The following is a 24586-nucleotide window of genomic DNA, read 5'->3' as shown; positions in this document are numbered from 1 at the left end:
ATCTAAATTGTGTTTTTAGCTTAACTTATTTGAGAATAATTAATACTCTTTATTTCACTTTTTTCTTGTTCAATTATAACATGTCCCAAGGAATAAAGTTAAAATGCCTCCATGACAGGAGTGTGGAGGCAGAGTGTTTGTGGCGTTTTGTTTGATTTGGAATTTTAAAGCTCAATCAGGAATTAAGGTAAGTACAAGGACAGAGCTATTAAGGAAATTGAAAAGGAACAAGCAGTCCTGGAATGTGGCAGCTCCTGTTTGATTTTTAAATGTAAGTTAAATATTAATTTTTCTAAAAAAACACTCTTCCTCCAGGAAGGCCTTCTCTCTCTCTCTCTCTCTCTCTCTCTCTCTCTCTCTCTCTCTCTCTCTCTCTCTCTCTGTCTCTCTGTCTCTCTGTCTCTGTCTCTCTCTCTCTCTCTCCTTCTTATTTTTGACAGATTGTTGGTGGCTTGCCTTTTACACTAAATTATGTGGAGAAAAAAAAGTCTTCAGATGATCCTATTTGTATAAGAAAAAGTCTTCAAAACAGTTCCCTTGTTGCCAGCATCAACAGAAGCTGAACAGGGTTGGGTTGTTGCATATTAAGAATTATTTCTTTCATTTCAAAGATGTTTGGGGCAAGCAAGAGTCCTGATTACACATGATCAAAATAAACTAATATTAGATTTGCTTATGAAAAGAGCCGATTAAGTATACTGATGAAGTCTGAGTATGCTTTTTATTGTTCCATAAGGATTTTACAGGAAAGAGAGAAGTTTGAAAAAAACTTTGAAAAACTAAGCTGATTTGGAGAAAATAAAAAGCATTGACAATCTTTTGTTTTCTGAATTTCTTCCTGCTGGAGATTCCCTAAAGCAAGCAAGTACGATGATGATGTTGATTTGTACACAGAACTCTAAAGAATATTCAAGTTTCTGTCGATATTTATTCCAAATACAATTTAAAACAAGAAAATGATTGGATCCCTTTTAAAGTTTTTGGATGGATTCTCTTCTACTTTAGTTAGTCTCTGAATTTGAAGGAATGAGGAACAATAGGGAAATTACAGGCTTCCAGCTCATACCTATCTTAGCAGAAATTTCAACATCTTATGCTTCGATGTCTCCCTTTCTCAAATCATTTCTTTTTCTACCTTTCATGTATATGTTTTCTTTCTCTTCAAAAAAAAAAAAGTAACAAAATTACTATTATTCGGTGCTCCATGACATTCAGCATACGTTTTATTTATTTATTTATTTATTTGCATACACGACGCAGTTTGAGAACCACTGTTCATAAGGAACTGTATTGAAGTGGTTCTCAAAGTACGATTCTTGGACCAAGACCCTCAGTATCACCGAGGAATTTATTAGAAATGCACATTTTGAGGCTCTAGCCCAGACTCAAAAAATCAGGAACTCTGAGATGGGACTCAATTGTCTAAAATATAGGCCTGGTAAAAAAAGTGCATTCTTTGCACACCCAGCAAGGCATTCGGGAGTGTGAGCGACCCAGAGAGGGCTGTCTTTCTCAATGCAGAATTGACACCATTGGGCAGAGCTGGAATCAAATTCTAATTACTGCATGACTCTGATCACCATATGGTCATTAACTTTCATCCCAATCCAGCCTTAAAAGGCAGATCAGATTGTCCTTGGAGCAATTGCTCATCTCAGACTCATGAACCTTCCTTAGCACCTGGAGCCCTGACTCACAGACTTAGTCTCTGAGCTATGTAGCATTGACTCTAGACCTATGGTTCCAAATCTTGGCTTCCTATTAGAAACACTTAAAGAATTTTTAAAAATCTCAATGCTCAGGCCATACCCCAGGGCAATTAAATCAGAATTCCTCAGAATCAGAGCCAGATAATAGTATTTTTGCTTTCTCGGCTGCTTCCAATATTCATGCAAATTTGAGATGTCAATTGAACATTTTCCATAAAGTCAGGTAGGGTGTGTACAGAGGAAAATAATCTACAACATGTAGAAAGTTCGAAAACATGTGGCCAGTCCCAGGATCAGCAGGGAGTTTGGTGCGGCTACAGTTTATAAGCTTCTGACTCTACGCCAATGCCAATTCTTTCCCTAAGTTTTCCTAGATCCTGCCACTAGCAGCCATCTTTGCAGGCTCTGCATTTCTATGGCACTTTGAACCTAATGTTCTGTACCACATTCTACCTTGTATCATAGTCCTATATATCATGTTTTTCTCTTATACATTATGAGCTCCTAGGAATAAGGACTCTGGTTTATTCATATCCCCTCTCCCCCAGAATACCTACTTTGAGAGTAGGCATCCAAGGATGTCAATTTAATTGACATTTATTAAATGATGTGGAAATGTCATGGCATGCGAAGATAATCTGTGGCAAAGCATCCCCCTACAGCAGGGCTTCCTAGCCTAATGTGCTTCAAAACCTTCCACAAGTGGATTGATAACTCAGGAGTCCAAAGTCTTAATCTGATAAGAGAGATAATCTCTACAGAAAAAGTCTGGGCAGATGATCCAAGTGAAAATTCCAAAAAAAAAAAAAAAAAAAAAAAAAACCCTGAGCATCCAAAGCATTCAGAATACACACTCAGCTTCAAACTGGAGCTTTTCCATCAGTGGGATGAGCCAAATGAGTGAAATGTTATGGAGAAAAATAAAGCATAATTCTTTGGTGTCCCTTGGAGTTACAGAGCCATGTCTGTTCATGGTCAAAGTGGTCAAACTCAACAAAATGAATGAAGGAATTAGCACAAAATTCTGGCAAGCTCCTGGGCATAGTGGTGATTCCACACAAAAGTCTTCTTTGGGAAATTCCTATCAACTACATGCATGACACATGTTGTTCTTTCCTATTGCCATTCCCTCTTGCTCACTAACCCAGTAGCCAGGGAGACTTTGGTGAAATTGCTATAGACATTAGGAGACCACAGGAATGCCTTCAGGAGGCAAGCTAGAGTCAAAGGTCCAGTGCTTAAGCTCTCAGGAATCCTTGTGCGAGTGTAGAGCCAAGGAACAGGAAAGAAGGGCACACCTTGGCTCAGAAGGTATTTATAGGAGAAGAGAAGCAGAGGAACAGGAAAGCCTCCAGCTAGTCCTTTGGAGTCTGGCAACCATTTCTGTCACCTTTCCCACTTCTTGATTTATGCTCATTGCTTAAGTCCTGAGGGTACTGGAATTATTAAATTGCCTCTTTGTTCAACTCTTACAAGAATTTATATCTAAAAACTATTTGACGCGTTGGGACATTTGTTGTAGGAGATGCAGGAACTGAGAGGCTCAGTTGCATAAGGTCACACTGGATAAACCAATAGACAGAATATAGGTACATCCCGATCCATCCTCCAATAGTTCTTTGAGTCCTGCAATACCGCCCTCTGTACAGAACAGTGGGCTGTTTATTGCTCCTCCTTTTCCTCTATCCCCTACTCCAATGCACAGACACAAACCCACAAAGTGGGATGAGAAGGCTAGGGAGGGACCGTCCCTAGGGGAAGGAGTAGTAAGCTGGATTCCCAAGGCCTAGGGGTGAGACCTTCCTTCGCCTTTTCTCAGGTCTATAACTTGAACTAATCACTTTTCTCCTTAAGTCTCTGCAACTGGGCCAACTGGCCCTCTCGTGCTTTCCTCATAGCCTGAAATGGAGTTTCAGTGCTTCCTGTGAAGGAGGACTACAAACTGCGAGGTCATGTACAAATTTCAGAAAATGATCGCAGTCCTAACCTCACTAAACCGGATTTTCTTCTTCTTCAAGAAAGGACTAATATCCATTCTGCAAAAAGGACCCCATGTGTAGAGCTTCGCCCAGGTTGGCCTCAAGCGGCGCTCACTCTCTGGCTGGCACTTGTGTATGCAGATCTAGATCTTGGCATGCCGGCGGCTGCGGCCCGGAGCCGGCAGGGCGCGCGCTGAGCACCGGCGAGCCGCTCGCAGAGGTTCGGGCAGCAGGAGGAGCGTGTGAGCTGTGGGCGTCCCTTTAAGAGCGGTCGGCGACCCGGCCTCCGCCTCTCAGTCCTCCGAGCGTCTGTAGACACCTGGAACTCGCAGGGCAGCCAGATCGCGGCGGAGCAGACGATCCAGCCCGCGGAGGGAGGAGAAGCGGCCGGAACGCCAGGTGCCGGGAGCGGTCCGGGAGCGTCGCCGTCCCGCGCCTCTTCGCGGCGGAGGATGCGGGAGCGCATCTGGGTGCCGCTGCTGCTGCTGCTGCTGCCGCTACTGCTGCTACCGCCGCCGCTGTGGGGCGGCCCCCCGGACAGCCCGCGCTCAGAGCCGGAGCCTGAGCCAGGGCCTCTGCAGCCTTTCGACCTGCTCTACGCCAGTGGCGTGGCCGCCTACTATAGCGGGGACTACGAGCGGGCGGTGCGCGACTTGGAAGCGGCGCTGCGCAGCCACCGGCGCCTGCGGGAGATCCGCGCGCGCTGCGCGCGTTACTGCGCCACGCGCCGCCCGCTCGCGCCCCCCGCTGCGGGCCCGGGGGCCGAACTGCCCTTCTTCCGCGCCTTGCTGGAGCGGGCGCGCTGCTACCGCAGCTGCGAGACCCAGCGCCTCGGGGGACCCGCTTCCCGCCACCGCGTCAGCGAAGATGTGCGCAGCGACTTCCAACGCAGAGTGCCCTACAACTACCTGCAGCGAGCCTACATCAAGGTACCCAGAGCACACACCTAAAGCTCCCTGCGGCTGAAGGTGCTCTCCTGAGCCTTCCACACTGCTCGTTTCCTTGCCAGATTGTGATTCCTTTAACGTTCCTCTCTCATGTTTGTACATCTAGATATCTGGTGGCCCAAGCTCTGTAATCAACACTAGATGAACCTGAGCAACTCTTTAGCTCTTTCAGCGTCAACTTCTCTCAAAAAGGACTGTATTGATAAAAAGATGTTTAAAGTACCCCCTCCAAACTACTTTCTGAGACTTTGGCAGAGCTGGGTTTAGCCTAAGGGCTTCTCTGGCTTCATTCTTGGTCTAGCCTCACCCCCATTTCTCTGCTGTCTCCACAGCATTCTTCCCTATGGTCTAATCTGCACCTTTTCTCTGAAGTTTAAAAGAAAGCATTCTCAAAACAGTGGGATTTAAAGTAGACTAGTTCTGAAACAAATTTCTCTCCAGTCCCCTGAATCTACAAAAACAAACCAACCAACAAACGAATAAGATCAAAAGTTAAAGAGAAGGAATGCGTGGAAGAGGTGAATCTGTGTGAGGCAATCTCACTGAGGCTTCTGGTTTCTGGACTGGGTTATTCAACATCAAGTGCCCAGTACTCTCCTTGTTTTATGTTTGTGTGTTCAACTTGCCTGAAGTTAGTGACAGGAGGTATACGGTATATATTGGTATTTCCCCCACAGCCACAATTTTGAAGATCTATCTGGACGCTTCATTTAGCAGAGAGAATTCAGCTATGTTCTTCACTTTTCGCCACTCTCAATCACCCACGTTACTCTGAATTTACACCTTCTCCTCCTTTTGCCTTTTTTTTTATGTCAGTATATCAATGTCTTTAGTACAGCTGTTGGAGAAGTGACAGCTTGAGGGGTTGAATGTTCATGCCAGCCAATGGACCAGGCTGCATTTCTGGTCCATACACATCAGGTATAGATATCCAAATGTCCTTTTCTTTTCTTCTTTCTCTCTTTCTCTTTCTCTCTTTCTCTCTCCCTATCTCTCTCTCTCTCTTTCTCTCTCTCTTTCTTTCTTTCTTTCTTTCTTTCTTTCTTTCTTTCTTTCTTTCTTTCTTTCTTTCTCTCTCTCTCTCTCTCTCTCTCTCTCTCTCTCTCTCTCTTTCTTTCTTTCTTTCTTTCCTTCTTTCTCTCTTTCTTTCTTCTTTCTTTTTTTGCAGCTCATTCCCTAAAGATCTCTGATCTCCAGGTGGTAAGGCTCTTTGGAGATTTGCAGTTTTCAGTGGAGCTCAGGAAATCACAACTGAGACTGTTAACTCCCAGTGTTGTGGCTAAGGCGCTGGACTTCACTAGGCTATGCTTCACTAGTGGTATGTTTCACCAGTATTTTGGGCCTGAATCTCTTCCAGGATTTGTCTTCTACTTGCTTGTGCCTCCTGACAGATTTGCCAAGACATTAAGTATAAATCTTATTTCTTTTGAATGAGGAGACAGTATTTGGTGGTTTTACAGAAATCAGTCACTGGTACGTAGCTAGGCAGAGTGGGGACTTTGAGTACTTGACAGCTGAAGATATACTAAGCTAGTTCCCAGAGCAAAACATGGGTGGTCCCTGTAGCAAACTTCTCAGGGGTCTCAGATGTAAGGTTGGCAGTCCTGCTGATAGTCCCATCACACATCTTGGGCAGATTTTTTTTTTTCCTCAGGTCTGTTAAAGGAATGAATATTCATGATTAGTAAAAAATAAGTAACTATGAAGTAACTCTCAAAATGTGGGTCTTTTTTTTTTTTTTTTTTTGGTCCTGTGATTAAGCTTGCTTCACTGTTTATGTCAACATTTATTTCATTCATTCTCCTGCTCCTGTTTCCTTGGAGGTTAAAGAAGGTAAAGCCGTAGGTTTTACATGCCTCAGGATTTTGCAGTGAATTCATTAAGGGAGTTAGTCATTCAGGGACACTTCTGTGGTTGAACTACTAGGTGTGGTCTGATGAACCAACAAAGTTTCAAAAATTCTTTTAAAAATATGTGAATTCATGTAAAAAATTACCAGCAATGTTTCTGAGAGCAGAGCAAGCCTTGCGTCTTCTCCATGTTCACCTCTACTCCCATGGGCAAAATTTCTTGGATCCACATAATTAACAATCTCTTATGGAATAAATATTTTACCTCTACAGAAATTCATTTTCGATAGTTACAGTTTGTAGGAATATTTTTGTGAACATCGAATAAAGTGCATTTTTGTTCCTCTCTCCCCTCCCCCGTGAACCCCACAATTTTAGCTCTTGTTTGGCTGCTAGGGAATTTCACACACATACATCTTTTGAGAGTAAAACAAAACTCTCAAATAATAACAGTATCCTCAGGCTTTGACAGGTGTGGATCCTAAAGTGTTCATTCCCTGATGGTAGAATGAAGAGTTTTTTCTGCATGAGCTAGGGTGTGATCATAGTCCCTCATGTTGCTGAATTTCGTTTGACATCAATGTTCCAGTTTGCACTTGAAAAGGATACTCTTGGGCCAGATTGAATTCAATGAGAATTTTGCAGCCACGATTTGAGAATTGTAAATCCTATAATACAGTCAGAACTACCAAGCTTCCTGGAGGTATTCTCAGCTGAGGGTTTTACAAACTGGAAGCTCTTGAGACACGCTACTCCTCTCCAAATCTCTAGTATGAGCCCCTGATGCAAGTGGATCCTTTATGCTGCTGTGCTGGAAGAGAATTGAAAATTGTGAAATCTGAGTCTCATCCAGATCAATTTCTCATTTCACAGACAAGTAAAGGGAAAGTCAGAGAGAGAAAGGGGCCTGCCCATTGTCACATGGTTTGATTTGATGAAATGAGCGCAGTACCAGGAGTCAGGACTCTGAGCTCTGCCAACGACTGATGCCTCTGCCTGTGCTATGGCCACTGTCCCATAGAACTGCCTCAGGCCCTAGGAAATGCTGTAGTCCCCAGGGCTATTCTTCTGCCAGATTTGGACAGCTCCAGGGATGAGCAGACTCTTGTCCTGTGGGATAGCAGACACACATTGCATTTATCTTAAGGCCTGCTCTACAGACTCTTAAGACCTGACAAGTTGGGAATCTGGACTGCTATGAGGCAAACAGTTCCACCTGGCTCCTAGCCACACATTTTTTTTTAAAGGCAGGGTGAGACTCTTCAAATTTTTGATTTTCAAGATTGTAAGATATAACTCATGATTCATAGCCTGAAACTAAGATAAAGCTTTTATCATAGTATTTTCTGCTGAGAAACCTTCAGTGGTTTCCCCTTACTACCATATAAAGCCCACAAAGTTTAAATACAGCATCCATAGCCTGACTCCCCTTAAACCTACGTGCCCTATCTCCCCCACTTTGCTGCCCTCCAGTCAGAGGGAACTATGGACACTTGGTCATATATGTCTGACACTTTTACAGATCTGGGCTTTGTTTATTATTCTTTGGGAAGCATGGAGGCTCTGGAATGGGAAAGATCTGGGATTGAACTTCAGCTTCTCAATTTCTAACTGTGTGGCTGACTAAATTACATTAACTTTCTAAGCTTTAGTTGTCCCAAAATGGGGAAATAGGACTTACCTGACTGGTTTAGGTCAGGTTTAAGAGAAGATTTGTGTCAAGCACCCAGTATAAAACCTATTTCTCATTAAAAACTGGAGACACGTTTCTTCTTATTGTTATAGTAGATTTCTTTTCCTGTTCTATATGTTGAAATGGTAACTATACTAACACAAATATGCCTATTTCTGTGAGGCCCTCTTTCACTACTTGTGCAACTCCCAACAGCCCATCATTTCTCCCTCCTCTGAATGTCCACAGCAAGGAATTTGTTCCTCTAATATCATGTTTTATTTTAAACCTTGTTTTGGAGAAATTCTTATATTTGCCTATCACTTAGTGAGCTCCTTGAGATCAAGAACTGTCTTAGTCATTTTTACATTTCCTAAAGTAGGAGTTCCCAGATCTGGGTGATTATTAGGAGGGTGAGTATTATTAATCTGAACATTAAAAATATGATTTAAAATTAGAAATTTAGGTTCAGTAGGTCTGAGTTAGGTCCTCAGCATCTATTCCCCCTCCCAAATACCTAAAACAGGGGGCAGTAGCAGTAAATGCTCAACATATGTTTGTTGAATGAATAATAGTTTGGTTCCTCATGCATGAAGTATTGTTGAGAAAGAATTCTGTGTGGCAGCAGGAGGTTGTCTCACACTAGTTATTTTGTTTCCTGGCTGGTCTGTTGTGGGGAGAAAGTTACAGAACTATAGATTGTTTGACTTCTTAGTCATTTCCAGTTGCAGGTTCTGGCTAGTTTTCTAATTTCTTATTACTTAAAACTGTGTTTCAGAAAATCCTTGCTGCATTGTGCCTGCTTTATGTACATCTGTTGAACTTAAACAAATGAAGAGACAGACTTTTTTTTTCTTACTTGTGTGCTTTATAATCAGAAATGCTTTAACAGTATCAGTTTTTCTGCTGCTGTTCCCAGGCATTTAATAGTGTTATTTATTTATTTATTTATTTATTTATTTATTTATTTATTTATTTTTTACTTAAAACTGCCCCTGCATGTTTTGTTTTTGAGTCAGTGTTTTGTACCATTTGACCTTTGTTTTCTTTTCAGGATTGAAGGGGAACAAAATGAAATGCAATTAAGTTAGGTGATTCTATCTCCCTCCCAGGGTCATCTCTCTAAACTCTCTTTCTTGACTATAATTTATTTTGTAGTGGTTTCTAGAATAGAAAAATCATAAGCTCAAGGAATTTTCTTGCTCTTATTCTGCTTTATAAATTTCTTTCTATTTCTAGACAAATTGAACAAAAATTGAAACCCTAGGCCACAACTTCATGATACAGATTCTGTTAGTTTAGGATAAAAACCTTTTCCAAATTCCACATTTAAATCTATTCTTACCTATATGTAAACTATGTACATTTTGTTCCTTCTAATTATTTCAGATAAGAGGTCGATTATTTGAAATAGCTGTTCTGAAATCATCCTACTTGTTATTTCCTTGGGGAATGAGGCTTTCTCCCTCCCTCCTCCTAATTGAGTCTTTTTTGTGCTTCAATCATCGAAATCCCAGAGTCACAATCTTTCTCCCACTCCTTGAGAAGGAAACTTGAGAGATTCTTTGTCTAGCCAGCTTTTAGATCCTGTGTGCTAAGGGGTAAGAATCTCAATTGTTTCCTCATAGGGGGTTGATCATTGGAAGGCCCAGTCAACTCTTTATCAGTCATCCATCACAATTACAAACAGTCAGTGCCACAGGGGCTTAAAATTCAATTGAATGAGGGTAGCAACTGCTTACATGTTTTCTCCTATCTCAATCTGGTGAATCAGGGATTGCATTACAGGTTTTAATAAAGGAAAGTAATACATTACTTGTCTCTTCACAGATTCCATCTTTGAGAATCAAATGTATTCTGTCACAAATATCATTTGCTCACTGATGAACTTAAAGGGATAGCTCTGTGGAATTCTTTTGGAAATGTTTGATAAAATGTCAATTTGCTTAATGGGTAGGGTTTGAGAAATTCCGAAAGGTGAGTGGGTTCACCTAAAATGAAAACTCATCAGATTTGGTATAATAATGGTTCTTTTCTATTGCTAAGGAACTGAGTAAGCTGTGGATTTCTTAGAATCACATCTTAGTGAAAGGGACTTCAAGAGAGCATCTTGTTCACTTCTCTCTTCAGGTAAAATCATTGCTTTTGGGCAGTGAAGTAGGGGCAAGACAGGGAGGAGATAAGTGCTGTATTTTGCTCAAGAAATGTCTAGCAAGGGTGGGAGGCGGTAATTATTGTAACTAAAAAAATGCTACAAAGCTTGAAGGACCCTCTGAGGTCATAAAGAAGTCTATCCCTGTCACTTAATAGCTGTTAGTAGTGGCCTTAGAGGTTCCATGAGGACTCAAGGTGCGTCAGCAAGCAGAGCGAGGTCCACAATGTGGTACTGTAACTTGTAGTTAATGCTTTTTCAGGCTCTTTGTAGTAGGCATGGCTGCCTCCTGAGGGGAAGTCTGCTGAATCAATAGTGCAGCTGAGACCTACAGTGGACCTGTTGACTTCAGAGACAGGGTAGACACAAGACAGAGCTTCCTGGACTGCCCCACCCACCCTGCATTTTCCTTCACATGATACGTAGGCCACTCAGCCAAGAGTCACAGTTGTCTGGTGGAAAATTTTGCATTTCTCATTAGGAAAAAATAATTTATCCTGTCTTTTTTTCCATTTAGCTTTTCTCTTTCCTTTTATTCATCCCTCTTTTCTGCTGACTTCCTAGCTATGTAATTTCCATTGATTCTTGCCCTCATTTGCCAAATGGCCAGACACACCTTTAAAAAAATGATTCAGAGTCAGCCTTCTGAATGGTATGCTTTAGCGCCCTATGATTTTCAGTTTTAGAACTGCTGAGGGCTACAGACCATTGTTGGAAGTAGCTGATTTCACTTTGATTACACACCCTTCTGCTTTACTTAATTTCTTATACTTATTTCCCGCTTTCTCCTTCTCCTCCCCCCTTCCTTGTCTGATTGGTGATCAACACAGTGAAATTATATCTGAAATGGAGAGGGTTGAGAATATTAAAAGAGGGAAGGGAAGTGCAGGTTCTTGTAGAAACAATATTAGGTTTCTGGTTCTAATACAATGAAGACCATAGTGCTTCTTATTTAATACACAGACATAGGCATCCACTTCTTTGAAACTCTTTTTATGTCCCTTTTCCCCATATGCCTTGTGTAAGACAGGGGCATATGTTGGGGAAGATGCTCCCCTCTCCTCTCAGTTCCCCATCTTTCTGCAACTGCTCTCTGCCACATTCATGGAGCATTAGTGTTCCAACCCATTTTACAGATGGGTAAATAAAGTCCAAAGGGAATCAAGTTGTCCACTTTTATCCAGCAACTTAGTTAAGAACCGAGATTAGAATCCAAGAATCTTGAATCCTCCCTCTGTAACTTTGCTGAGGACCGCTACTTCTAAGACCCACATCGAAAACGCAAACTCCACAAAATTAAAATAAAACATGTAGCATGCCAATTACATTATTCGCTAAATGGAACAGACCCTGAAAACAATAGCTACTATCTCCTTATGCAATGTTATTCCTTACAGTTCTATTCTGCCCACTTCTGGAAAAAACTCAGAAATGATGACCTAGTCAATGCTGTTCCCCAATAAACCTAATGAAAATAATAAGGCAAAGGATCTTCTTTGGGAAGAAAATGAAGGATTAAGAACCAGATAGAGGGAGTTCCAAGATGCCAGATTTTTCAGAAGTTCAGGGCTATCAGAATGATCCTGCTGGAATCCATTATCTGCAAATAATGGATTCAGTTTTTTTTTATGCAAGTAATGGGACACTGCTGAAGACTGCAGTGTAATTGTACTGGAATTCTGGAAAGGAATGGAGAAAAGCAAAAGCTGTAATATAATAAATACATCCAAAACCAAACCCTGAATCATAGGAAAGTTAATTGAGCTGATTTCGATTTATTATTGCTTGAATGCTAAATTTTTAGCTTTCACTCTGCCAAGATCGATAGGCTTGTATGAAGAAATCAACACATAATTAGAACTACAGATACAGTGAATTACCTTAAAACTAAATCTGGCTGTTTTTAAAAATGATCTCACATTATAGTATCAAAGACTAATCCAGAAGACTGTACTAATTATTTCACCACTGAAGCATTTAATAATGTTTTTCAGATAGAATCCAGTATCAACAGTCAGCATTTGATTCTAGCACGTGCCACTAGGGATAGAGACTTTCTCATAGTCAATCACTATTTCTATAGGATTACCAAGGGTTCAGTTACAGAGTACAGTCTGTAGGTTTTAGGTCAGAAGCATTTCAGCCAGAGTTTCTCAGCCTTGACTAAATGATATTTGGAATGAATGATTACTTGTTGTGATGGACCATCCTGTGCATTTTAGGATGGTTAGCAGCATCCCTGGCCTTTGCCTATTAGGTAACAGTAGTTATACATTCTACCCTGCTCCAAGCTGTGACAACAAAAAAAATGTCTCTATGTGTTGCAGCATATCTCTTGAGGGTCAAAATCATCCCACGTCGAGAACCACTGATTTAAACATTTAGCCATAGTTAAGATAATTGTATATTAAGGTGATACAAGTACAAATCAAGTTTTTGACAATATATACTAGATGGCAATGCGCCCATTGATGAATCATATTTATGAAAAAGTTTGGCAGGAGTTTGATACCTTTTATGAGGGGAAATCCACTGGAAATAGGGTCTCTTTCTCCATGATGCTAACCACCCAGTTCATATCCCATAGCTGGTCCTCCCCTGTGGCTGCACTGATTCAGCTTGTAAGGAAGACCAGAGGATCTGGCTTCTCTCTACTTATTGTTAGAACATGATAGGACAGGTTGCTTTAGTAATGCAAACTAACACTTTTCAGTTGTGAACTCTAACTTCCAGCATTAATATATTTCTCATTCAACTTGAAAAGTATCCAAACTCAAAATTTAAAAGTAATCCACTGCAACTTTTGGTTTTTTGGAGGTTTGCTCTCTATCACATATATTCAAGGAAACCCACTTGACTGAAACCCAAAATACCAACTAATAGAAAACTGGAAAGTGGGAGAAATAAGACAGGTTCCAGGAAAGAAGAAATGACATAGAGGTATAAAGAGAATGAGAGAGGGAGAGGGAGGAGGAGGGGGAGAGAGCAAGAGAGGGCGAGAGAGTGAGAGTGAACCAGAAAGAGTCAGAGGGTGTCTCAGTCTATTCAGGTCGCTATGTCAGAACACCATAGGCCAGGTAGCTTAAGAACAACCAACATGTATTTCTCACAGTTCTAAAGGGTGGAAGGAAGGATCATGCTGCTGGCAGACTCTGGTGAGAGCCCTGCTTCCTGGATAAGTGTCTTTTGCTGTAACCTCACATGGCTGAACAGCGGGGGAAGATCTCTGGGGTCTCTTTTATAAGGGCACTAATTCCATTCATGAGTCTTCTGCCTTCATGACCTAATCACCCTCCAAAGATTTCACCTCCTAACATCAACTTGGGGGGTAGGCTTCAATGTATACTTATGTGTTGTACATATATATGTATACATGTGTATATATGTATGTATGTATATATATATATATATTTAATACACATATATTTTTTCTTTCCAACCCCCTCAGCAATTTATTTGGGGGCCCACTCCCAGGTCACAGGTCAGGCACGGTCTGACCTCAGGCCCCCTAGGCCCACGTGAGTGTTCTGTGCCCCGGGCATGAGGTTGAGCAGGTCACGTCAGAGGGGGTGCCACCGTGCTGCCCGCACTTTGGGAGCCCCCCAATCCCCCAGTTACACTTGCTGGCAGTAGGGAGGTGGGTTGGGTGGCGGCAGAATCCAAGTGTGCTAGCACCAGTCTCATCCTCATAAACGAAGGACTGGCAGTATACTCACGCAGGCCCCCGCTTGGAACTGGAGTGGGGAGCGGGGAGGAGGTAGGGGGGAGAAGGGGGGGGGAAGGAGGGAGGAGGGGCGGGACGACGACACACAAACATTCAGACCATAACAGACTATATAGTGGCAATACAGGGATGTTTTTTATCAAAGCAATGACATTAGATATGGAAAGGACATAACTTAAAGATTTATGGTATATAAGAAATGCCATTTAGAAAAAGCTGGTAATTTTAAATTTTTACAAAGGAAAAAAAAAGAACCAGAAAAGAAAAAATCATTGGAAGCAAGGATAATGGAAAATTAGTTCAGGCTAGAGTATAGGATGTCTTAAGGGTAAATTTGATTGATCATATTCTTTAAAAGAATAGATACTATTCTGAGGCTTAAAAATTGATATATGGTAATATATGAAATGATACCTCTTAAGGAATTTGACTTTAATTGTAGTTATAAAATGTACCACTTCAAAGCTAAGGCCAAATAAATTGTATTTTTTAGTGACTTTTTAAGTTTATTAAGGGGCATGCCATTTTGCCATTTCAGATTTTTTTAAATCTGAGGTATAGCTTAACCTTCTCTTTTATAGTTGGGCAAGTTCCTTCCCTTCTGTGTTATTCAGTAGCTATCTCTGTGAAAAGATGATAATAAAACTACCTAACTCACAAGGCTAGTGTAAGGATAGAATGAGAAAATATTTGTTAAAATCATGTATGAGTGATGCACATACAAAAAAAGATGAGGAATGAGGAAGAGGAGGACTTACAATCCTAATAGAAAACTAAATCATGTACACGAGAATGAACTGTGAATGAGCAACAGAAAATCATTCATCACTTCCCCTAGCTCAAACGTATTAAACAATTTTCCTATTTTATCGGAATAACTTATCGAATTATTTTTAACCCCAAAAGGTAAAAGCATCAAGAAAGTCATTCAACTAATAAAAAGAGTCTCTTGTGTGTGTATTCATGAAGAATCATACAAAAATAAACCATATAGGGCAGTGGTTAGTTAACTTGGAAACTATATTATAGTATGTTCTTGATACAGTTTGTTTGCAAAAGAGATTATAAAGAAGTCTGAAATAGCAAAATGGCATTTTCCTTGATGGATTTTTAAAAATCCCCCAAACCAAACATTCGACATAGCTTTGAGGCAGCATGTTTTATAATTATTAGTAATAATAGATATTATCTATTGATTATAAACATTACTGTTTCAGGAATTATGCTAAAAGCTTTATATAAATTTCCCCATCAAATTCTCACAACAATCCTAAAATACAGATCTTAGTTAATCTTCATTTTACAACAGGACATTAAAGCTTAAAAGGTTAAGTAATATGTTTGCGATCACACAGCTAATAAATAAAAGTTAGAATGCGAATCCAGGTTTTTCTGATGAGAAAACCTGAGTTCTCATTTACTTCTAACAACCTGGGTTTTGACATAAAACAAATCTATACTCATAAAAGTCTGGCCTTTTATTAGTTATATGACACAGGAAGCTCACCTATATGAATCTGGATTTCTTTTCTGAAAAATAGGGATGATGGTCATATCTACTTCATAGAATTCTCATGAGAAATTAACAATAATAAAAAATGATGGTGTGCTCACCTAGGTCAGCAGGACACAGAAGTGCTTGTTCTTTGCCTCATAATTTCTAGGCAGAGGGCAAACATGTGAGGGAAACTAAAGATAAAATAATAGGCAATTATATCATGATCAACTGAGAGGATAATCACTTGTACAGAAGGTACAAAAAATGTAGGACACACAAGACAAGGACTTGACCTGCTCAGTTTGAGCTACTGTCGTGAAGTTCAATTCTCTATACCTTGGAATACAGACATATCAGCTCCCTTTCACCATCAGACTGAAACAAAAATCATCTTCTTAATGAGAACTCAGGACCATGTTATTTGTTTGTTTGTTTGTTTGTTGCTGTGTTGAGAAAAGTCCTTTTGCTCTCTTCTTCCCTATGTTCTCCAACCCTTTGATTTCACAATTTCCATGAGATTGTGGCCTCTTTGTATTTTCCAAAAATTGGGACTCTGTTCAAACACATTCCAAACCTTCTCTGTTTCATATTAACAGATAAAATCTCTTCCCACAGACCAACACATCTTGGGAATTTTAAACCCCTTTAAGCCATTTCCCCACCCTGATCTCTAGTACCCAGGGGAGATGGCCTGTGTTTGGAAATTAACAAACATCTCTTCATCACAGACATCAAAAATGAGGCTACTTCTTGTATAACAGTCAAGTAATTGGAAGAAGAGCTTGAATAAAAAATATAGAGGGTTTTGAGTCTTGGAATCAAGCTTAGGCTCTATCCCCCAGTTCTGTCACTAACATTTCTCTATAGGCCTTGAGGTCTCTATTTAGACAACGGCAACATTGGACTGGATGATTTATAAGAGCCCTTTTATCTCTGCCAGCCAGAAATTATAAAATACTTTAGTGGACCAGAACAGAGAGCCAACAATCTATCTATGGGAAAGAAAAATGATGAGGTAATAATATAATGGAATACAAAGTAGAGTAAGGATAAGCAAGGAAAGCAAGTACTTCCGGTGTGTCTGCTTCTAGTCCTCATCTTTGACCAGCCAATCACTTTAAAGTAAAACTCGCAAGACGATCATAGTAGTATCTAATTTGGTGGTACTTTAAGAAGTACAAGATAAACTAGGGTATATTCAGGAAGGATAAAAATATACATAAAAGACTCATAACTATGTTACATAAGAAACAGTTGAAATAGGGATGGGTAGACTAAACAAAAAAAGAGTTTTTTTTAAAAAAAATCATCATTGGAAACAGTTATTATTGATCTTTATGGCACTGAGGAATTAAAGAGCTAAGACCAAGTAACAGAAGTTACAGAGATCAAGACCTTGGCTCGAACGCAAAAGACTTTCCTAATACTGACATCTGTTCAGATATAATAAGGAACCCCAAAAGAAGGTGTTTGAGCATGAGTTGGACAAATTCTTAATAGGGAGTTTGCATTTAAGACTCAAGCACCAAAGTAAGAATGAAATAGAGAGGATATAACATATTTTCCATGACCTTATGAAATTAAAATGTGTCTTATACCCACTGATCTTCCGAAATGAAAATCTGTCATACCCACAGATGGTAGATCATGAAACACTTTTTCAATGGAAAAACCCTACAGCTCTTCTCTCTAGCCTGCTTCTTAATTCTGGTTATTGTAATTTTAGACCAGGGTTACCAGCACACTTCCTATAAATAACTTATATAATGCAAAAAAGGAAAGAGGAAAGAAACAGTACCAAGGCTTTAAAACACACGCAGGAACACACACTCATGGAGTATTTAGCAGTAACAATATCCACATGTATGATCTGCATCGGTCTTCTGATTTCTGGCTCAAGTTTCTCTGAGATAACATCTGAAAAGAATTTAGTTGCGGTAGAGTACCAATGAGAGTTTTAAGTTAAATGTATGACAACTGTTCAGGACATCCATACTTAGGAATTGAAAGTGGGTACACTTCTCTTAGCAAGTACATCACGATACGCTCAGAAAATGCGATTTCGTTTACGGCACCTTTGCAGGGCTTATCTAATTTGCTTCAATTGTATGCTATCCAGAGGCCGATATGAAAACCTGACCCTGTTGAGACATGATCGTTTGATTCTCAAACATTTTGCCAATGTTAATTCTGGTCATGTGCACATTGGGTTGCTAGGGGTTCTGCCCAGGACTTCATATTTAAGAATGTTTAAAGAATATTAAATATTCTTAAATAATATTTGAAGAAGCCCTTTATCTGGCCCTTCCTCTCTGAAAGTCTTCCCTTATTCTAGGGAGGAGTGCCTGCCACCCCTGGGGAGGAGGGAGGTGAAAGTCCGGGCTCCCTCCCCTACCAGCTGACCAAGGCTGAGTGTGAGTGTCACATGTTTTTATTCCCTGGTGTTTGGCTGGAGTAGGACAAGTGTTATCACAAACATTTCTGTTTTGCTGCGCTTAACTTTCCTGGTACTTTAACTAGAGAAAGCATGCTTTTTAGGGCTTTCTTCTTTTTCTTTTTTTTTTTTTTTTTTTTTTTTTTTTTTTGGTCTGCCCCCAAATGGCATTTCTAGGTTGCAGGCTTCTCCAGTGTCCAATCTGGGATATATGCAAGAGACAAAAAAAAAAAAAAAAAAAAAAAAAATCAATTCACCACAACATTCAAATCCTGGGTCCTTAGCCAGTCTACTTTCTTCTTGCCACCTTTCAGAGTCTTCCTGTGTTTGCCTATTGTTTGTCCAGCATTTTTAGTTGTACTTAAGGGGAGGTAGGGGAAAAATGAGTTTACTCCATCTTGTTCAGAACCAGAAATCTTTATACGGACTCTTTAAATAATATTTAAATTATGATGATGAGAGATACAAATGGAGTGGATTTGATCTCAAAACTCTGGTTTCACTTTTTTACCAGTGCTTCAGTGCAAAAAGCTGCAGAAAACTTTTCGGATCACTAATACAAATTTCTAGTCAACTTTCATCACCACTAAATTAAACCTAAGTAGATCAACTGGACATGTGAAGTTGTTAAGATTATTCTTTCCTAATCCTGCTTTAGAGGTGTAAAATATCCCAGCACTTCTGCTGAATTGCCACAAGTCTGCGCTTTTACTTGTTTATAGGTCCATGGAGAAGACCCATCTGGAACACTGTGATTTAACTTTTCATAAGTAAATGAATAGTTGATCATCCTGGTCCATATTCCCAATAGGATAGTTAGGAAAGATTTAATTACTATATTATATATGGGAAACCAATTTAAGTAGGATTTGGAATAAGAAAAAAAAATTCTCCTAAATAATAAATCCCTTTTCTTTTTCCCATTGTCCCAGGATAAACCTACTTTTCAGGTTATTATGTGTGAGTCTTTGACATAAACATTCACACATGACCGACTTAATTGTTTAAGTCTTTGCACTTGGTAGGAATTAAATATGTTTGTACTTCTGCAGCATGAGTTTGTCCCTATGATTCTCCTCATAATTAGGCATTTAAATGCCATTCTGTGCACTTGATCATAATTTCTAAAGGCAACTCTTTTATGGGGGTTCCAACTTTATAAGTCAATGTAAGATTATTAAAATGAAGTTGGGTGGGATACATTGAAAACAGTATTTGAGTAAGGAATTAGGAAACTGTGGCATTAATTTTAACTATGCCACTACCTCTGGCTTATTATGATGGCCCTTTCTTGGCCTCAGTATCTTTATTTATAAAATGAGGTGATTGTAATATATAATCTTGAAAGTCTCCATTAGCTTTAATGTATTTTAATGTTTGGCATATTTCCTTTTATAAAGTTATTAAATGTTACTAAACCGAAACTCAGCAATTGAATTGTTTGCTCCTCAATTTGGTCTTAAATCCTAGTATCTTACCCACAACATTAAAATATCTGATATTTTAACTAAATATCAGATACTTTAGATACCAAAATGATAGGTTTAGGCAATATAAAATACAAAATACATTGGAGGGGAAAGCCAAATGTGCTAGCCCTCTGCAGTCACAGAAATAGTCTTTTGTAGCAGATTCATTGTCCTGAATATGTGGATCTCATCACTTAATTCAAAAATTGTATCTCTCTTCTCTACTTTCAGTGTTAGAAAAAGTGTATATGCTACACAGTTGTGAAGACTCCCTCTAAAATGATGTAAGCTAATGGTTAAGATTCAATCGTATTCAAAGTTTTCACTATTTTCTGTAATGCTAAATCAATATCAGGATATAAGTTATTAACAATGGCGGTTCTCTGTGAATAAAGGACTGTATGTATTGGCATTCAGTTGAGACCTCTCATTTGAAATGCACCTTTTTTTTTGAGTGCTCCGTTACCTATTTTGATTTCAGCACATTTTGTTCAATACACCTGTGTTCTGATTTACACAAAATCGTGAATTAAGCTAGAAAACTTAAGTCTTTTTCATGATGCCTGGGCTTTTAATGATAAGCAAGAAGTTATTTTCCACTTCTTCCTTGTATATATACCATTCGTCCAGATATAATTCTTCTCTATTAGTTTATCCAACTATAAAGCAAAATATTATATCTAAATATGTCATAGTAATGTCTTTTCTTATTATATGTGTTGTATTATATTATGTGATATCCTATGGAGTCATTTCAAAATAAAATTTTGCCAGAAGCTCATTCTTTTTTCTTTCCAATCACAGTATATGTTATTCGTTTTGAAATTTCTTTACAAACTTCTAGGCAATAATATTTAATGTAATTATTTTTGCTGTAAGGAGTGTAACTTTGAAAAATACCCCCCCTTATGATCAAGTGCACAGAATGGTATTTAAATGCCTGATAGTTTTAGTTCTAGTTTTTGTTTCTATTTTTGTTTTTACTATTGGGCTTCAGTGAATCACTAAGAAACTATATATATATATATATATATATATATATATATATATATAGTTATATAGTTATATAGTTATATATGGTTTATATATATATTTATATATATGGTTTCTTAGTGATATATATATACACACCATATATATATATACTATATATATTTTAGTAAAATAGAGTTATATCAAAACATAGCAATGATAATAAAATCACAAATTTAATAATAGTAAACAACATAATGTAGTAAATGATATAAAGTAAGCAAGATTAAATACGCTTTGATAACTGAATGGTAGTGGACATATAACACCCAGTGCAATTCAGCAAAGAGCTTCTATGACCTTAAGAATATCATGATTACTAAGAGTATAATGGGATTTCTATGAAAATCATAATTAAACCTGCATTTCAAATTAGTGTAACATACCTGAATCAAATCACTTTTAAGTCTGAAACTGTTTACATTCCATGTAATAAACCACAAACAATTGATATTTTTTAAGAACCACTCATCTAGAAAGTAAATGAGGTGATGTTTTATCACCTCAGCAAATTAAAGTCTCTATGAAGCACGGTTAAATCATAAGGATGTTGTGAGGATTTCATGAGTAAATACAAGTCAGATGCTTAGAAAAGCACCTGCCTTATAGTATAAGCACTCGGTAAATAATAAGTGTTGCTGATGTGACATTGTTATTTTCCTAATGAGCTATTTATCATTTATTAATCCATCTCATATCTTGCTTTTATGAACTAAGATTTGTAACAATTGCTCTTTTCAGATCTCATCTCTTAATTTTTAATTTTATAGCATGAGATTAACTCTACCCTAGCATTACTTAAAACATAAATGGTTCAGTCTAATTACAAAAAAGACAGATTCCAAAGATCTCTAAGAGTCTTTAACTTCTTTGAAATTCAATTTCCCTTTCTGTAAAATGGGAATACTACTAATATATGCTATATCTGTAGAACAAATGTGCTATAAGGCTTGAAGAAAGTATTTGAAAATGTTCAAATTCTATACAAATGTAATGTAAAAGCAAAATAACTTATTCATATAAAAATATGAATTTATAAAATTGTACCTTATAAAATTTCTATTACTACATTAATAAAAATTTTTCTTTTGTTTGACTACATTAAATTGCTCATTTTACTTGAACAGTGACAATATCCATACTGACCATGAAGTTCAATAATGTGACCTGAAAGTATTTTTCCAAATGCTTTTGAGCTCACATAAATCAAATATAGGGAGTGCAGACATAAGAGAGCATATGTAGAAGTTTCTCTTTGTCCTTGAAATTTTTAAGATCTCTGGGCTTCCTTTAATAGGTTCCAGACCCATGCATGCCTTTATCTCTGGGGGGTAGGGAGTGGGGAGTGGAAGCTGTTGCTTAAAACAACACTTGGAACAGGAATTGTTTGATAAGGCCAATGGTTAGAATATTTGCAACTTCTTGTTTTGAATTCTTATGATAACATCAGCTTCCAAAGATTATCTAGCAATTTGTGGGAAATCTAGCAGCAATAAAAAAAAAAAAAAATTGGGCTTTCACGAAGACTTTCTAGTATAATACATAAAGTAGAAAAAAAGTGAAAGAATGTGAACATGTGAAAAAGGTCTGAGTTTTCTCCACAGAATATTAAGTGGGGGTCTTGTTACTTTTCAAGTCATAATAGGCATGATCATAGGGCTGAAATTATGTCAGTGCTGTGCCTTCTTAGGAGTGTTTTCTCTTTTCCTCTTCTTATTTTTTTTTTATCAATAGCGTATGTGTTTTATGAGTTGGTCTCTTATAACCTTCTTCACTGAACTGTACTTGACATGCCAGCACCATTATTTTTGACATTTAAATGTATGGAAAGAATCAATGTTGGATAAACCAGAGCAATTCCTTCCTTCAAGTCATGCAGCATATCAATGACAGAGTCAGGACATGCAAAGTATGTCACAGCACTCAGCTTCCTGAACTGGTCCTCGTTGCTTTTGAGTGATGAGAGTTACAATGAGAATGAAAATGACCACCTCTCATGTTTGCATCCTGCTTGGAAAAGTATGAAGTAAGTTCACAGATAAGTCTTCACTTCCTCATGGGAGCTCTATGAAAAAAAAGCGGAGGTTTGATGGTTTGTCCAGTCAGACACAGAGAGAATGGCAGAGCTGTGACTCAATGGAGTTTTCTGGCTCCAAGGTCAGTGTCCTTGCTAACATGTCACAGCTGCTGTCTGTTCAGATCTGAAGTATTCTTTTGTAGCCACAAAGTTATAAACTCTAGTAAGTTTCCATTTTTAAGGCCCTCATGATGCCACTGTTCTGTGTTTTTATCATTTCTGATACATGGTGTTTTCAAGTTAGAGATTATAATTCAGTCATTTCCCCATTTCTTTAACATGTGGGAGCTTTTAGCCCCATTGGGTGTCTGTATTCACTGATCTGTGACAGCAGGAGAAAGGCTGTGTGAGAGAATACCACTTCCAGCCAATAGCTGGAACAATAGTACAGATGAATGTGGGATCGCCCAAAAGCTTTTCCCACCTGAAGTGCAATCCATACCCCCTCTTTCTTTGTTGAGCCCTCTGGGTAATGTAATATTCACAATTTTCCATTTCACATAAAGGAAATGACAGTTGTATGGGCCTAGATTATTTGTCTAGCTCTTGACCTATGTTAGCATTCCATTTCTAAACATTCTATTTGTGCTTGGTTTAAACACTGACGTACAGTGCTGGATTTCATTCTCTGATCAGCTAAGGGACTACATGATTTTCAGAATCTAAGAGAGTGCATTGAAAGCAATGGTGTACAGTAACACGTTTTTGTTGGTATACATTGCACAGATTTTTGTTGGCATTTTGTTTCTGTTTTTGCCTTTTTTGCTATATTTTCATGTGTTTCTCTTGAGTTATAATGAGTTATAATTGATCTGTAGTTTTTCCTTAAGTTGACATATCTTCATGGACTTAGCCCTCTCTGGTGTTCGTTATGTGGAACAAGAGAGATTTTAACTAAAACTCTGCTGTTAAGCTTTTGGATGAGATATGTTGTTCTTTCACATTGGACGATTATAAGCAAAATGTTAAATACTGTATCATTTTGAGGGGTAATTCTTCATGTTTTACAGATTTGGAGAGTTTGGCTTTGAGACAACAGTTAAACTTCAAGCTCCTGTGTATAGCTCTGTAGCTTTGAGCAAGTTATTTAATGTCTCTAAGAATTCAGTTTTGTCATCTGGAAAATAAGCATAATAATAAGTCTTGAGTATCCTGTCTGAAAAATGAGCAACTCCTAGAAGTGTTTTGGGGATTGAATGAGCTAATTCATATAAAATGCTTAAATATGCCTGGCAAGTGATATATTTTCTATTAAAACTAATGGATCACACTTTGAGAATTACTGATTTTTTTTTTTAGTAAGATTTCAGTCTCATAATATTGATTAGATTAGGCTGAGCTATGGCAGAATCATCTTGATGTAATCAACTAGTCACGAATGATTGGTAAGGCAATCTGGATATTGTCCTGGTAATTCCCTTCCTAGCTGCATGACTTTGGACAAATCACTTTACATCCTTAAGTCTGATGTTTTTCTTATGTGAAGAAAAGTGTCATAGTTATACTTGGTCTCCTTACTTTACGGGATTATCTCGAAGATACCTTTTTATAATGGCTATGTAAGTACCTTGCAAATTACAAAGTACTATATACTATGTGGCTTCTTATTATCCCAGCTTTAACAATTCCTGTGTGGGATAGTGTAGAATGTCAAAGGGATCCCGTACCCTACTGTTGTTGTTATATTGTACTTAGGCATACCTAAACTGTTACATCAGGGCTGTTGATTTGGAGTTAGCCTTTCCAAGGCCACCATTGTCCCAATACATATGGAAGTGTGCCTGGGGTCCATGGAAATTATAGGGAAAATATGAATCAGTAGGCTGTTTTACTTGGCTGCTAAATTTGGTTCACTGTTTCAGAAATTAGGACAAATCTGTCTAGAATGGTCTTTGTTGCCACCAGCAACCAGGGTCATAGAACTGAAGGACATCAGATATGCAAGATAAATGGAAAATAACTTCCCAAAGTAATGCCTTTTGCAAGACTCCCAAGGCTAGTTGCAGGGCTGAAGAAAGCTAACTAGGAGGTTCGAAGCTTGAG

General features: G+C 38.5%; 1 protein-coding gene across 1 annotated transcript in view; it reads left to right on the top strand.

Annotated features, from left to right (window-relative positions):
* Positions 1-3900: 3900 nt before the first annotated feature.
* The window catches only part of P3H2 (prolyl 3-hydroxylase 2), a 138790-nt gene continuing 118104 nt past the window's right edge, over positions 3901-24586 (top strand). Inside the window, exon 1 of the mRNA XM_016136324.2 lies at positions 3901-4617. Coding sequence (XP_015991810.2) covers positions 4141-4617 — 477 coding nt within the window. The 5' untranslated portion in view covers positions 3901-4140. The remainder of the gene's footprint in view (positions 4618-24586) is intronic.

The sequence above is a fragment of the Rousettus aegyptiacus genome, unplaced genomic scaffold (genome assembly GCF_014176215.1).
Source record: "Rousettus aegyptiacus isolate mRouAeg1 unplaced genomic scaffold, mRouAeg1.p scaffold_m13_p_4, whole genome shotgun sequence".
NCBI lineage: Eukaryota > Metazoa > Chordata > Mammalia > Chiroptera > Pteropodidae > Rousettus > Rousettus aegyptiacus.
This window is presented reverse-complemented; position numbering and strand designations above follow the sequence as displayed.